The following is a 16,807-nucleotide window of genomic DNA, read 5'->3' as shown; positions in this document are numbered from 1 at the left end:
ACTGGATCAGCTCCTCGTAGCTAACATTAAACATGTCAATATGTAATGCCAGCGTATTAAGGTGCCGGATGGCCACAGTGGCAAGTGCGGACGTCCTAGCCCTAACGGCCATCAAAAGAGGACGCGATCGGGATTCTCGAAAATGTTCCGGAACCCAAAACTGGAATTCCTCGAGAATAGCTGGATTGTTGACAGCACCTTTTAGTAATTTGAAAAAATGCAAAGGTGGAAGTAATACACCAAATGACGTAACCGGTTTTTAGTTTAGAAAAATAATAATTACGTATTTAATAATTTATTGTAATATTTTCTATGTTGTACACATATTTTTTTATGTTTCATTTTTTATTCATATATAAACCTATTTTCAAAAAAATTAAAAATATTTCGAACTTTTTTCCATAGATAGAACATAACCCAATAATCAAAAATTAAATAAGTAAATTCAAAAATGTGGATTAACCCCATATCTATTTAACGCACACGTGCAATAATTTAACAATAGTAGTGAAATTGAAATTCTATAATAAGTAATTGCTAGAGTAACCATTATCTTTTTATATTTAAATACTAAACCAACGTAAATAACAATAATGGTATACAGTGCAGTGTACTTTTTCATCCAATTTATACTCTACAATACAGCGCACAGCTACATAATCCTATACATATACAATTTTAGCAAATACATACTAAAACTAGATTTTTAAAAAATCAGTACAAATCAAAAAAATATTTATATTGTGAGGGACCGACAGTTAGTTTATAATTACATTGAATTTAATTTATTGTGTAAAGTGATGACGAATATTTGTGAAACATATTGAAACGGACAATTGAAAGTCTCGATTGTGGTTTTTGACCTCGACCCTGACAAGTTACTATGACGGTATTTATTTTTTGCGTGATATAAAAATACGTATTTATATTTTTTTATAATCACAGCTATCTACTGACAACTCAATTTCGTATTATTTAATTACTTTAAATAGTCCAATCCAAATTACTAGCAGAACTTTTTCTAACTATTTTTTTATTCAACATTTTCAACATATTTAATATGTTTTAAAAACACAGAGCTTATTACATCATTATCTTTAGTGCATTAAGTCAATATCATTATTTAATTTGTAGCAACTGATGTAATATAATTTAAATTATAATTATAAGCAGCGTTCTGCCCGCTATATAAAACAACCGTTTTCGCAAATATTTTGTATTTATTAGTATTAATGACAAAAAAATATCTATCTGCAATACTCATGATGTAAGATAACATAAAATTTCACCAACTAGCGCAATACAAAACACAAATGATGCAATATAAATTAATAACAAATACAATATTTCAATCGAAGAAATTAACAAATACATTCAATTCCCGTTTAACGCAAGTTCTACGACTCGCTTTGTTTTCCTGTTATTCATTAATGAATACGACAGTTATTAATTTCAGTTTTATTCTGTAAACCGATGATTTAAAAGTGTTTAGATGCATTTAATCTGTTTTCATTTCTTCAGCGTGATTTAGATTATCTATGGAGAATGCTTCCGTAAACCGTTTGCCATATTTCCGATCGCATTCGCCATCAGATTATTCTTATGATCTCGGTAGAAACATTTTAGCTAGAAAAACTTTAATCTCGGAGTCACTTAAAGAACAAATGGAGGCATGGCTATTGCTCTGACTGTATTCTAATCGCCTGGTGATCGTGTTACCATTGATGATTGTAAATTACTACAAATTTATGCTGAAAAAAAGGTTATTTCATGACGTATTCCAGAGCTGTTATTTCATGACATATTCTAGTTACCGATTTAGGTTTTATAATTTAAGAGAACTACAGACTCCATCAGCATATATAAAATACATACAATAATTCCTCAAAGATGTTGGGATTTGCTTTGTGATATACTAATCTATTGAAGAGCTCGAGGGCACTGTGTTCTTGTATAATAACCTTTTGTAATCTCGAGCATCTATCTTTGGTTTGGTTGTCAAATAATTCAACCAACTAACTTTTAATAGAAAAGGTCCAAAAAAAGTTTATTATGTAAATAAATATTATTTTATTTTATACAAATTTATACTGGGATATAATCATCTCGAGTCGCATCTACAAGTGTGCTTGGAAAAACACTACTTAAAGCTGCTGGTAGGGAATAAGCACAATCCGGAGATTCTGGAATATATAGAAATAATAAATAAGAATACTTGGTAATAAATAAGACGTAAAAAATAATAAAAAAATCACCTTATGATTTTTTTTATCATTCTAATTTGATCAGTATAATTTAGACAAAGTAATACTCTTAATAAAAATATACCGAAACGTGTTTAATTATGTTTTAATAATAGCGATAATTTCATTTTATTTCAATAACAAATTTTATGTTTTTATTATTTCATTTAATGTCCATGCGTCATACGACTTATATGGGATTTAATTGTAATTTAAACCAAATTGAACCATATCTTTAAAAACACGCAATTAATATGATGCGTATATTCACGTGTACATGAAAATATAATATATATTTAGTTTTTTAATAAAAATAAATAAATTTATTGAATTATGTACGCAATAAATATGTTAAATGAAGGTGTGATTTGATTTAATTTGAGATTAACCTTAATACACTTAATAATAATAAATAAAAATATTTTTTTAAGCAATTTTTGATTATCATTTTTGACACACATATTTTATGACTTTGTAGATAGTTATTTTCTCTATGCCTAAATATTAATATAATTATAATTTTATTACATATAAAATATTTTTCAAGATCATGTAAAAATATTTTTGTTTATTAATAATAATATTATTGATATACTTGTGACGTCAATATTACGCATATTTTTTATTATTCATGCGAAATGTAGAGCAATTTTATATACACAAAAAATCCTTTATAAGTAAATTAACCAATAAAAGCAAATAATTAAAAGCCAGTGTTTGGTCATATGATTAGACATTACTTGAAGTCGGTACGTTTTTTATTGCTCTTAAATTAGTATAACGTTCAAATATTTGTACATGACTTAACATCACCAACCGTTTGTATTAGTAAATATTTATCGAAAATAATAATAAAAATATGTTTAATTTTAGAGTGAGTAAGTAAGACAAGCCTTATATATTATATTATATATTAAAATTAACCTAATTAAAACCAGTTATAATCGGGTAGTTTAAATAAATATTTCTCCTAATTCTTAACCGACTGCTACTGGATTTTTATGTTTATTAATATTAGTAACAAGCGATGTTATCATAATATAATAATAGGGTTATTAATATCATTGCACATTTAAAAAAAATATGTTGAATTATCATTCTCAAATATTATAAAAATAAATCTTCGGTTATTTTAAGGTCAATAGATGATAGCATATTTTTCTTACATTATTTATCAACAATGAATGATATAAGAGAACTCATTCGAAAAAAATATAAATTATTGTCAATAGACTAAAAGGAGCTCGTTTATCTCATTCAATCGAGAACTATCATTCAATTAGAGGCTTTTCAAAATATGTGTATTGTGACGTACCACGTAAACGTATCACGTACAGGTGACAATCTATGAATATACACAAAGCTAATCTTTTGTGAGTAATAAAAATAAAGCATTTATCTTTTCCCGTTGCCATCAACTAATACCAGATTATATGTGATTTGTAACAGTAGCAATTACTAAATAATTTAATTATAATACAGGATGATCCAATATCGTAAGTAAGCTGACGAATCGACCATTCCGGGTTTTCGGCCACAGTTATACTTATAACAGCAGTATTCTAGGCTGAACGGGCGGCATCATAAGATTTTCCATCGAGCTCGACAATATACCGTTACATTCTAATTAGAATCAATTACTATTTGCCTCTCAGCCATACATCGTGGGGGGTGTTACCTCGCGCTAGGATAAAATAAAAGTGTGAAAATGTATTTTTTACCTATTTATTAGTGACTATAGTGCTAATTTATTTACGGTTATTTAAAATATATCATCTGAGTTCGGACGCCAGACATTATTTCAAAATGGCGATATAAAAAAATTGAAAAATCATAACACTTGAAAATATTAAATAAAAATAGTTGAAATAAAATATAAATTAAAATATACAAAAAAATAATATTTATAATAAATGGCATATTACGGATTTAAAAGGCGCGGCAACTGTTGCAGCTTAAATAAGATTTCATGAAAATTATTTTATATTAGTTTCAGGTCTACAGGATTAGGTTTATTTAACTTTGTATGTGTAATATTTTATAATATATATTTTTTTTCACCTTTATTTTTTTTTCATTTAATTTCTCTTTTCTTTCTTAATTTGTAAAATGTTTTATGTATTTTTCCTTAAATTTAGTATACTTACGTATAATTTATTATTCTTTTTATGGTATTATATAACTTAACCAATTGTAAATAATGGAAATGGTTATGAACCAGTATGCATTCATTGTATCTGTATTCAATTATACTTTATCTATTTTTGAAATAAACTTAAATATAAAAAATTAAACTTATTTTAACATGATTTAGCTGTTTTTTTCATACTTTTTTAAATTTTTATCATAAATATATATTTTCATATATTTCCGATTTACCAACTTTCTAGCAAAATAAATAATTCAAGTCCCATTTACTGTATTTATACGGGTAATATATAGATATATTTATAATAATAATAAGATGTTATATTGGTTTGTTTCAGCCCTGCCCATTTTGGACGTGCTTACGGATACGTGTGCGTGTGTGAGTCTATATTCACATGCGTGTAAAACGCTATTGCATACACCGGATAATTCGAACATTGATATTTCTATTCATGTCATATTATTTATAATGTCCAAAAGAGTTTGTTAGCATATTTATTACTATTGTGTAGATCTTAATCATCATAATTTTATCGTTTTTAAACATTGTAAATGTAAATTTTAATAGTAATGAGCATATAAAAAAAAGTCCCCGCATTATGGGACGAAGGCCGAAATTAGCTGCATGGAAAAAGTTAATATTATATAATTTTTAATATTAAGTTTATTAATATAATCAAATTGTTATAGTTAACCATTATGCATTATTCATATAATAAAATAGTCATATATATGAGTTTTTTTCATGCCAATTAGAAACAATAGGTCGTTTAGTTATTTTCGTATTAAACAACTGATACGTATTAAAGTCATAATTCATTTAGTACTTATTCATGTTTACAAAACGTTCATGGTTCATCGCTCTGATAACCAAAAATTTTATGCTTTGGATATCATTGAAGATAGTTTATGTGTTTTTAGTTAACTATCACGTATTCAATATTATATATTATACTGTGTTATAACAGTAAGTTTTTATTTTAAAATGAAAGAGTAATATATTTATATATCTACAAATAAAAAACGTGACATTGAGACGCAAAGACCACTCGCCCCTTTACCTGGAAACTGTTAGTTGCAAAATTGCGATGCAGTTGCGAAAATAATTAATTTAACCAACGTTCGTTACAGTTACCACCAACGTTTCAAGCAGTACTGACATTGTAAGTGTTTGATTATTACTAAAAATTTTAAAATGCACCTAAAGTAATCATTAGCTTATTTTATTTTCACATTGTCTATATATAAAAAAAACATTTCAACAAATACTATTCTTAAATAATAAAATATATTTTATAAACAATTATTCTTGATATTTTAATAATGTATACTATATACTTAAATAGTATTATAGTCCATCTAATCTGCAAAATATCTTTCAATCTTATTATATTACCTGCAATTCCCTTCGAGTTATGACAAACATCTACAGAGAAATCTTATTGTCCCACTTGAGACATTTTGTTTTTATAATCTCTTACGGGTTTTCAAGCCTTATAGGAATTTAATAGTGCGATAAATAATTTTATTTTTTCACACTAATCATTATATTTAGTAATTCTATATTCTTAGCAAAAAAAATAAAAATATACACATATAAATAAATACAAATATATATGTGCTATTATCAAAATATATTTTTTTTTAATTTATTTTAAAACATACGGTAAAAGCAATCATGTATAAACATATCCATAATCCATCATGTTACATGATTATGACCGTTAATAGTTAAGTTGCAACTGCACAGAAACTAAGCCGGTTTGTAATTGCGCTTGACTACAAATATAACTTTACATTTTTTATTATTTTATATACAGAAATCTACCAGAATTTTTTATATTTCAAAACAAAACTATTAATATTTATCACGCATTAAAATAATTACAATCGTTGTAAAATTTTACATACACATACTTTAATTTAAAAACGAGTTCATTTTAGGTCTGATTTTTTTAGATTCAATGGAATCTTAGATGAATAGCTACTGTTGAAAATCGATTCTCGCTAAGAAACAATATCCACGTTTTATTTTATTTTTATAGAGACATTATTTTTTATATATTTATATAAACGAGTATAATGGTGTCTGTTTATCAAAGTCATTAAAACGGAAATCAACAAGTAACTGATAGTTGTCGACTGTATAAATAGAGGCAAAGTCGCAGTGGTTGATTCAATCTGGGCTCAATTTCTATTCAGTTTGGTTGTTGTGCGTCTCTTTATTGGTTAGGTACTATCTAAAATATACTTAGTATTTCTGGAATCATGATGGGCGTCGAGATGATTATGCCTTCAGGCAGGCAATATTTGAAGGAGAATGCCTTTGTGGAAAATTCCCCCCCGGATAAGGTAAAATACATATTATATTTATTTTTACTATTGCAGCAAATTAATTGAATAATATCGAGATTTATAATTTATTGATATACATAATGTGTTATTGAATCACTTTACATACACAATCGTTTTATTATGGCGTGATTTTTATAGCAGCGAGAGTTTGTTTCATAGGTTTTAAACGTAAAAAGTAACCAAACCCTTTTAATCGTACTTTTTACCAAAACCGTTTTGTGATTATAATACTGTCAATTGAACAATAATACTAATAATAAAGGATCTCTCCCAAATATTGAGAAATGTACGATTTAAAAATATTTGTATAACAATTATTTTCTGCATATCTTTTTGCATATATGCTAGCGATACAGGTACAATATATAATGTATGCGTAATGTATTAAAATCTAAATAGCATTTGATTTAGCTATACATACATAATAAGCAAAACTACAATACATACAATTTAATAAAAAATACGGTTTATGAATAGTGATATTTTTCAACCGTTAATACTAAAGAAATGTTTATTTTATTTGGTTAATTTTTATGTGTTTTATAAAACACATAAAAAAATAATTCCAATTCAAATACATTTTATCAGATGATTTATTTTATACATTTAACCACTGTAATGTGCACGGTAGTCGTTAGGTATGCTAAGCTATTCTAGTTCTTTATGCTGCTTTTAAATACATTATAGGTCCTGATATGTGATACTTGAAAATGGGCTAACGTTTTTTGCTATTATTAGTAATAGGATATTCAGCGTTTTTCTATTATGTTGGATGAGTTCATATTTTTATTTTAAACATAAGTTAAAGGCTATAAAAAAAATTACGAAGTGTCTTAGCTTTCAATTCTTAGGCTTAAAAATTAAAATGTATTTTTAATACGATACAGTTTCACATAAATTTATTCATGCTTTAAACTTTGTGAAACATCTTCGCTATAAAATAATTCTTGCTGTATTATATTTAAATTATATAAATGTTATGTTAAATCAACTGATAAATAAAATTTGCAACTTTGTGTCTTGATTTTTAGTTACTAAAAAATGATATAATACTTATTATAAGTCCCAGAAATGAATCCATGTATTTAGATTTGTAATTATTAATAATAGTTAAAACTCGTTTTTGTTTCTTTAAAAACTAAATAAAGATGTCCGAAGCTTAAACTATAAATAATGTGTTCGAGGTACTCCATTTTTCTCCGTTTGATGGTTGAAAAAAGTTTTCGATCGCGTCCTATCATGAAACTTTTAGTATGCAACTATAAAGCTATATTTCAAACGCTTATAGTCTATTGATTGTATTTATTTTTAAAGTCTAGATCTTGCATCCGTACAATAGCTGCACGAATTTAATTCTGATCCTAAGATGCAAGTGCATGTTTGTAAAAAATTCAAGCAATTTTGATGCGCACAATAGTCTCTTTGCCGGGGCACTTTTCGTAATTTACCTACTTATTTAGGTATCATTAGGAATGTGGTATTGGATGATTATTTATAACTTTGAGAATTTTGTGACTATTGTGCAATATATGGTATCCTGCACGATTTCTATTTCCTTTGTTGGCAGCTCTCTCTTTTGATGTTTAAAGTCACTTATAATTTGCATACTTCATGATGGATCTTTAAATGTCTATTGTCGTCTTCATTGCGACACCTCACATGTTAAAAAAAAAACTCGTTTCACAATTTATTTTAATAAATCCATATTTCAAATCAAAGCATTCGTTAGAAACAGATTGCGATCATTTAAACTACTATATAAATATTGGAAATCTTAGATATGGAATTTGTAATTAATATGAATAATAAAAATTATAATATTTTTAGCCGAGGCTAATGGAGGGCGGCAATTATATAAAAGAGGGAAGAGACTCCTCCAAGAGTACTTGTGTAATCTTCTCTCCGAATGCTAACGACGAGGCAGGAACCTTGGCAGAGACCTTGAAAATATTTTACAAACACAGGGTCAATTTGAGTCATATAGAATCTCGCTCCTCTACTAGACAACCAGGATATGAGTTTATGGTGGAATGCACCCACGGGACAGGAGACTTCGTTGCTGCTATCGAAGACCTTCGGGACCATTGCAGTTACTTCAGCATAATATCCAGAAATTACAAAGAAGACAAAGGTAAGCTTTAACCTAATATGTTGGTAGTAATTGGGAGTGACGATTTTTTATAGACATCGCCAAAGTTTGCGATAAGGCGTCGAGGATGTTCGCCTTCGTTATGTGGAGCATGTGTCACTTAAATAATTTATTGGCGATTCACATTCTGTATATGTTCTCGAATTTATTTATAATTATAAAGATAATTCAAAAAACGTCTCAGATATCTCTTCAAGCAGGAGTATCCGTACGCATCATAAGATTCCCTATCGAGCTCGACGGTTTACCGTTACATTCTAATTAGAATTCACTACTATTTGCCTCTCAGCCATACACCGTGGGGGTGTTACCCTGCGCTTCTAAAGAAATATTCACCATTTTATTTTTATTATATAATAATGCTCTTTTCTTATGATAAATACAAAAATTTTATTGCTTTTGGAAACAACAATAGTAGGAACACATTTAATAATGACTATAATAATTTTTTTTTTTTTAAAAAAACTTTGAAATTCTGCGCAAAATTAAAAAAATCAGATAAATAAGTAGCAAAATTATGGAATGAAGTTAGTGGTATTGTAGGTTAATCAAATTTATTCATTTAACAATCCAGAACTGACGCCGATCCCCTAGAAATAAAAGTAGGAGGGGTGTCGCACGCAACGAAGAAAGAGATAAAGCATGCTATTTCGTGTAACGGTACTTCGTCCAGACGACATGGGAATCTTATGAAGCTATCCGTACATGTCCTAGTGCCTTTTTGCTAGAAGCGTTGTGATACATTTAATTGCATTTTTAGCGTAGTGTCTATTAAATTTAACACTTTTAAAAATTGCGAAGGGGCGATGTCGACAACCCGTCAATGTTCGGTGACTTTCAGCTACGAGCTTTAGAGTCCCCCAGTCTCTTATTCTTAGAAGTCGCGAACGATCCAACTTCTCTATGAGCACGTCAAACGCAAGGATGCTTTCTACGATTGCTATGATGAGCTGGAAAAAATACGTGGAATGGTGCTCATCAATTTTTATTATTTTAAAATATTTTAAGTTATAACTATTTTTTGTATAATGCTCATCATGAAGCATTGAAGAAATCCGGTCAAAATAATAATTAAAAAAATGTTTAAATTGTTTACATTTGATGCTTTAATTTATTCCATAATGCATTTGCTTCAATTTCAGCTGCCGTTCCATGGTTTCCTCGTAGAATCCGCGATTTGGATCGTTTCGCCAACCAAATCTTATCGTATGGCTCCGAATTGGACTCGGATCATCCGGGATTCTCCGATCCATTATACAGAAAGAGGAGGAAGTACTTCGCTGATATCGCTTACAACTACAAGTACGGAGAGCCGCTACCAGTGGTAGAGTACTCCGAGGAGGAGATTAAAACATGGGGCACAGTTTTCAACAAACTGATTGAACTGTATCCGACTCATGCCTGCAGGGAGCACAACCACGTTTTTCCGTTGCTGATTGAAAATTGCGGTTACAGGGCGGATAACATCCCTCAACTGGAAGATGTGTCCAACTTCTTAAAGGGTAATTTTATACATATTAAAAAAATATATCAACACAAAAGCTGTGAGATTCAACCCAATAAACAATACAAATTCTATACATATATACGCAATCTGCTTAATTATCCAATAAGTTGATCCATATTTGCAACACTCTATCAGCCTTACTATCATCTTATTGTCTATCAGCTATTTGTCAAAATCCTTAGTTACGCAACTACCTCTGGCATAGTTCATTATTCATAAATCAACAAAACCGATTTAATAACATTAAACTGAGGTCATTTCAAATTGGCCATCATAGTTTATCACAAAGCATACTATTGCATCGTGTTATTCCAAGTCTCTGACTATTGACCTGAAAGATCTGGGTTCGAATTCCATACGGATCTTAGTGTTTTGAAATTTCTATCGTGTTTGGGAAATCGTTATATAATTATAATTATGATCTATTAAAATTGATGATATTAAAATTGAACTAGTTCGTACATATGTCGTATTGAAAATTCTCTAATAATGAGCTATTTTCAGCTTATAGAGAATATTTTATTTGTATTAAAATGAAATAAAAATATGACATTAAAATTTCAACCAAACTTAAATATGCAGTACTTGCAAATCACGAGCTTTGTGTCTATGTTATGTTTTATCTTCCAAACATGACAAACAACGTACTTTATAAAAATGTACCATTGCATGTATTTAATTTGCTTATTCGATTAATTAAATTTATATGACTAAATATTTCTCACCAATCAAAAAAAATTTGCAGAAATTTTTTTATAAAATTATTCGTAATTCCAAATTTTTACTTTTCGCCGAAGACTTAATTAAAGAAAATAAGTCATGGTTATCTATTTATCATAAAAAAAATGTCATATTCTAGAGTAAAAATATCACTTAAATTTTGTTCATAAAAGGAATAACAATTTGAGTGTCATATTTCGAGTACAACAAATTCCATTAACATATAGAATACATATGGCATAAAGTCTCATATATGTTATTATTTGTTGATGATCAATTGAGAAGCTCGAGAGCACTATGTGCCTTGTATAATCATCTATACTTCGATTCATTTAACAGAGTCACTTTGAGGTTTATCTCGTATTTCACAACGGTATTGATTGTTATTCAGACATCTTTAAATTGTTATCGCTATACATACGTAAATATTTACGATTGATAAATTATTGCTTTTTTATATTATAACTTTCACTATTTTAACATAAAAGAATATATATAAAAAAATATAATATAAAAAAATATTTAATATAAAATAATAGCGTACACTTAAAGTTGTCATCTCTTCTTCACTTATGAATAATGACGAATTGGATAGAGCTCAAAGTGACTCTGTTAAAAAAATGGAGTGTAATGCGCAGAGCTCTGGAGCATTTTCTTTGGTCTGGTTGCCAAATAATGCAACCGATTCACTTTTAACATAAATGGTCCAAAAACATATAAATATAAATATTATCTATTTTTATTTACAATTTTTTTTTCAAAAATGACAATGCCATTGGGTTTCAATGATTACAATTATATTGTTCAGTGGTTACGGCTATCAATTTTTTGACCACAGTGATTATTGTCTATGATTAAGTGTATCATAACGTCTATTGAAGTCTAGTAAAGATGTTCTACTCTTTAATTTCAGTAGTTTGAAATTCTAAAATTATGAATTAGTGGTTTGAATGTAACTTAAATTAATAAATCTCGTTTATTATCAAAGAATAATTTAAATTATACTTTATCAAGGTTAACTAGTCAGCGCCATTTTTAATTTCGTTTTACTTCAATCATTGATTACGATATATAACGCTATTTGTGTATTATAAGATTTTCTAGAACTATAAAATATAATAATATTTTCGATTTTTTTATTGATTAATTTAGCACATATTGCTATAGGTAAAAATATGTTTTATTTTACAAATTATTATACAAAAATTCAATGTATGTTTCAGATTGTACTGGGTTTACCCTTCGCCCAGTAGCTGGTTTATTATCATCCAGAGATTTCCTCGCCGGACTTGCATTCAGAGTATTCCATTCTACGCAATATATAAGACATCCAAGTATGCCGCTGTACACACCTGAACCGGATGTTTGCCATGAGCTTTTAGGCCATGCTCCGTTATTTGCCGATCCTGCTTTTGCCCAATTTTCTCAAGAAATTGGTCTTGCATCGCTGGGTGCTCCCGACGATTTTATTGAAAAACTGGCCACGGTGAGACATTTTTTAATATTTGTGTATTTTTTTATAAAATAAATGCAATAAGAAGACTGTTTGTTGCCAATTTGGTTCGATATCATCCTAAGAGAAATTACAAAAACTATCAAATTGATAAAAAATATAATTAGATATGTGAAACATAGTGTATGCCAACTGTTTTCAACCTGAAGGCGCGAGAAGCTTAACGTTCAATTATTTTTTATAAATTTATTACTAATATTTTCAAGCACATGAACAACATAGATTATGATGATTCTAAGCTAGTCTTAAAATAAAAATTCTATAAACATTTCAGTGCTTTTGGTTTACTGTCGAATTTGGACTGTGTCGGCAAGATGGACAAGTGAAGGCTTTTGGCGCTGGACTTTTATCTTCATTTGGAGAATTACAATACTGTCTATCTGACACTCCTGATATCAGACCTTTCGACCCCATGAAGACCGGTCTCCAGAAATATCCAATCACAGAATACCAACCAATATATTACGTTGCTGAGTCTTTCGACGATGCCAAAGAGAAAATGATGTGAGTTAATGCATGTTGAAAAATTTTACTAACTCGGGTTTGAAATAATTATTGTTATTATTATTTTTAGAAAATATGCTGAAATTATACCGAGAGATTTTGGAGTGCGTTACAACCCATATACCCAAACAGTCGAAGTTTTAGATTCGAGACCTCAAGTTGAAAACATCATACAAGACGTACAGCAAGAACTTCAGCTCTTACTTCACGCCATGAAAAAACTGTAATATTTTATCAATATTTTTATTAAATATGTTTATTACTATAAGTATTTTTAAATGGTATTGTTGATATGTTTATATGTTACTGTATTTCTTATCCTTACAATATAATACCATAACAAAATATAAGTATTCATCATATTCCTAAATATATAACAATGTAGTACATCTGCAGATGTATATATTTATATATGCTTTATTTATTATATATAATATATTAGTATATGTATATTTTATGCATGCAATTGGGAATTTTTCAATTTGTACACCTGTTTTTTTAATAAAATACAGTTTTTAAAATAAAAATTGAAATTTCTTTAAATATTATAATATATTTATCTCCTTATAAAAATATTAAATGTAACAATTTGTAGCTCTTTCAGTCAACAATTTTTTCAGCTATGTAGACCAATTTAATATATATTAACGCTCAAGAGAATAAAAGAGAATGGTTATTAGGAGTTTTTAAAATTGTGAATCACAGTGCTGAATATTTAGAAGATCAAGTCTTAAAAATATTGAATATTTTTTCTTTAGATTTAAAATATTGTCGCAGTCAATCTTATTATAATGCTGTTTATATATCCGGCAGATATAACAACTTGCAATCGAGAATTAAAATTAAATAAATTCGCCATTTTCATTCCATGTTCGAATCGTATCGTCAATTTAAGTGGGAATTGTGCTGCAAAGGCTTGTTTAGAAGCAGTACTTTATTTCGAAGTTGTTCAAAGCATTTACGTTTCTTTTTCTACATGCATACATCGTTGGAATCTACAGATTAATAGTTTTAGCAATACGAATCACAAAATATAAAAGCACTTGATGGTCAACAAGAGCAGATACAGTTTTTGTCCTGTGCTTTAACTACAAAACAATCAAATATGATCTTCTTAAAATCAGTAACAAAAGTACGAGCAAAAAAACTTGTCAAGTATTTTGACAAATATGAATATGCACTTAAAATTTTGTGGGACTAAACATTGGAACGAATTAATAAAACGAGTCATTCGTTTAGGTGATTCAATACTAAAATTTTAAAGCATTTTTAACGATTTTTTAACCATATAGACGAAATAAACGATTTTATTTTAAATTTAGCTACCATGTATAAAAATGATTACGTGCTGTATTTTCATCATTTTTTTAAATTTATTAAGAAAGAAAATCTTACTGTGTTATTGTAATGTACAAAACAATAATTGATTGCTTACAGTCGACCATCGAATAATTTTCAATATATTTATTTTCTCTGATGATGATTTTTTTAATAATTGCTATATTTTATATGAAATTAAATTCACTTAAAATAAAATCTGATTTTAAAAGAAATTTATTTTTATCGATATAATTACGTAATGCTATGAAAGAATAATATTTTCTTGTATTTTCAACGTTTCTCAGCTTTTTACATTGAATTCTTCCAAGATTTGAGTTGTAATCAACTGATTAATTTAATATACTTAGTATATTTATTTTGTATTTAACGATCGATTTTATAAAATATTCCTTGAAATTATCAATCAATCATATACATAACATAAAAATTATGCGATTGGATTATAATAAATTGGGATGATTTTGATTTAGCAGGGGCAGGCAATAAATAATTATTTTTGTATAATATTAAAAAATATAAGTCATTTTTTTATGTAATTAGCAAATTTCAGTTATGGTGAATCTAAAGATATTATTAAGAATTAAAATGTATTTATATATACTACTGAATATAATTCTCCCTGTAATTTGGTTTTACTTACTGATATAATTAATATACAATATTTTTAATTCATATAAATACATAATTTATGTAATATCATTTTAAATTATTTACACCCTTTTTATAATCACTTTATGATTTTTTAGTTTTCGTTGGATCTATTTTTAATGTCGTCGGTATGTTTTATTTTTTAATGTCAATAATATGTAACAGATTATCTATCACATACTAACTGATTCATTTCTTATAATACCAGCATCCACGTTCTCGTGGTTTTTATCGGACAGATTTATTATTATAAAATTCCATTTTCTAATTTTTTTGTTTATCTTATTTTATACATCATACATAATATAATATAAAAATATCTATCCTAATTGGGAAATATTTTATGTGAAATAAGGGAAGAGGGGTTAGGTTTAAAACCGGGACCTCTATATTTGTATACATATTCTATATACATATGTAGGGCCCCCCAGTAATTTGTAACGCCTTGGGCCCTTATCAAAATAAATTCGCCATTGGACACAATTTATCCTAATTCTAAAACCAGTAAAGAACCCAAGAGACGTGGTATCTTATTGTCTGAATTTTGGCTACTTTATCATAAATGTTATAGATGCTACTGCCACGTGAAATTAATCCAATACTATAGAAACGAGAGATGTCATTAATTCGGCATAATTGAGCAAATGCATATAGTGGCGAACGAGATTATTAAAAACAAATCAGCAGAAGAAATATTTTTCGACTGTCTTTCTGAAAATAAAGGTATGAAAAAGTATGGTTTAAAATATAAAATCAAAATTGTACCTCGTCATCGTAAATACAATAATATTTGTGTATTTGGAGAATAAATGCAAATAAGCTAAAGTCTGTTTATTTTACGTTTAACATGAGAAAGAAAACATATACTCCCGTCCGATTTAATAACGCATTAAATTCACAATCGGACGGTGTTAGGTATTCGGGGATGGACCTCATCAGTAGGCTTACATAGAAAACCCATATTCTGAGTAAAATAAAGCAACTAAGAAAACACAATTAGCTAATAGGTAAAACTTCTTATTTACAGTGAAGAATAAGCTGCTATAATACAAATACATTCTTAAGTCAATTTAGACTTGCGGTACTACAATCTGAAGATACTTCAATATAGAATGCTTGAAAGACATAAAAATGAAAATAGCAAGATAAAACTAGAAATTGTAAGACAGAAATATCTTCATGGAAAGATTGAAGAATCATCACAATAAATATTCCAATAAATTTATTATGGAGAGATCGGCTGTAAGACCAAAGAGAAATATGATTGATTAATAATTGTACTGATAAAACCCTAATGAGCGATTCACCCGCGTTAAAAAGATGTTTTGATGAATGTAGGAAATAAAGACATTAGTTATAATTCATATAAAATATTGATATATTAAAAAATATTAGGGTTAATTCATATAAAGCTTAAGCATATTATTATTTGTTTTTTGCTTTTAAAAATAATCAGTTAAAATGAAATACTACGTATTATAACAAAACCGAAACAATTATTTAATTATTGAAATTAATGATTAAAAAAACTTTTTTTGATAATTAAAATTGTGTTTTAGAAAAAATAATTTAACCTGCGCGGTAAAGATTCTTTATCGTTTGTTGCTTGTATGTGATAATGGTATGTCTTAATATGGTCGAATAATATATTTATATGTATTTAGCACTTATTAAAAAAA

The 16,807-nt window shown here is 27.9% G+C and overlaps 1 protein-coding gene across 1 annotated transcript; it reads left to right on the top strand.

The window, feature by feature from the left end:
* The first annotated feature begins 6,569 nt into the window (after positions 1-6,569).
* Positions 6,570-13,666, top strand: Hn (phenylalanine hydroxylase). The gene is made up of 6 exons (XM_088187867.1): positions 6,570-6,743; positions 8,574-8,877; positions 10,038-10,397; positions 12,346-12,608; positions 12,910-13,139; positions 13,210-13,666. The coding sequence occupies exons 1-6, from the start codon at positions 6,660-6,662 to the stop codon at positions 13,364-13,366; spliced, it is 1,398 nt and encodes a 465-aa protein (XP_088043993.1). The 5' UTR covers positions 6,570-6,659; the 3' UTR covers positions 13,367-13,666.
* The last annotated feature ends 3,141 nt before the right edge of the window (positions 13,667-16,807 follow it).

Source organism: Plectrocnemia conspersa, unplaced genomic scaffold (genome assembly GCF_051122295.1).
Source record: "Plectrocnemia conspersa isolate PC_06_02 unplaced genomic scaffold, ASM5112229v1 ptg000006l, whole genome shotgun sequence".
Classification (NCBI taxonomy): domain Eukaryota; kingdom Metazoa; phylum Arthropoda; class Insecta; order Trichoptera; family Polycentropodidae; genus Plectrocnemia; species Plectrocnemia conspersa.
The sequence above is the reverse complement of the archived record's forward strand: the minus strand, read 5'-3'. Positions and strand labels throughout refer to the sequence as shown.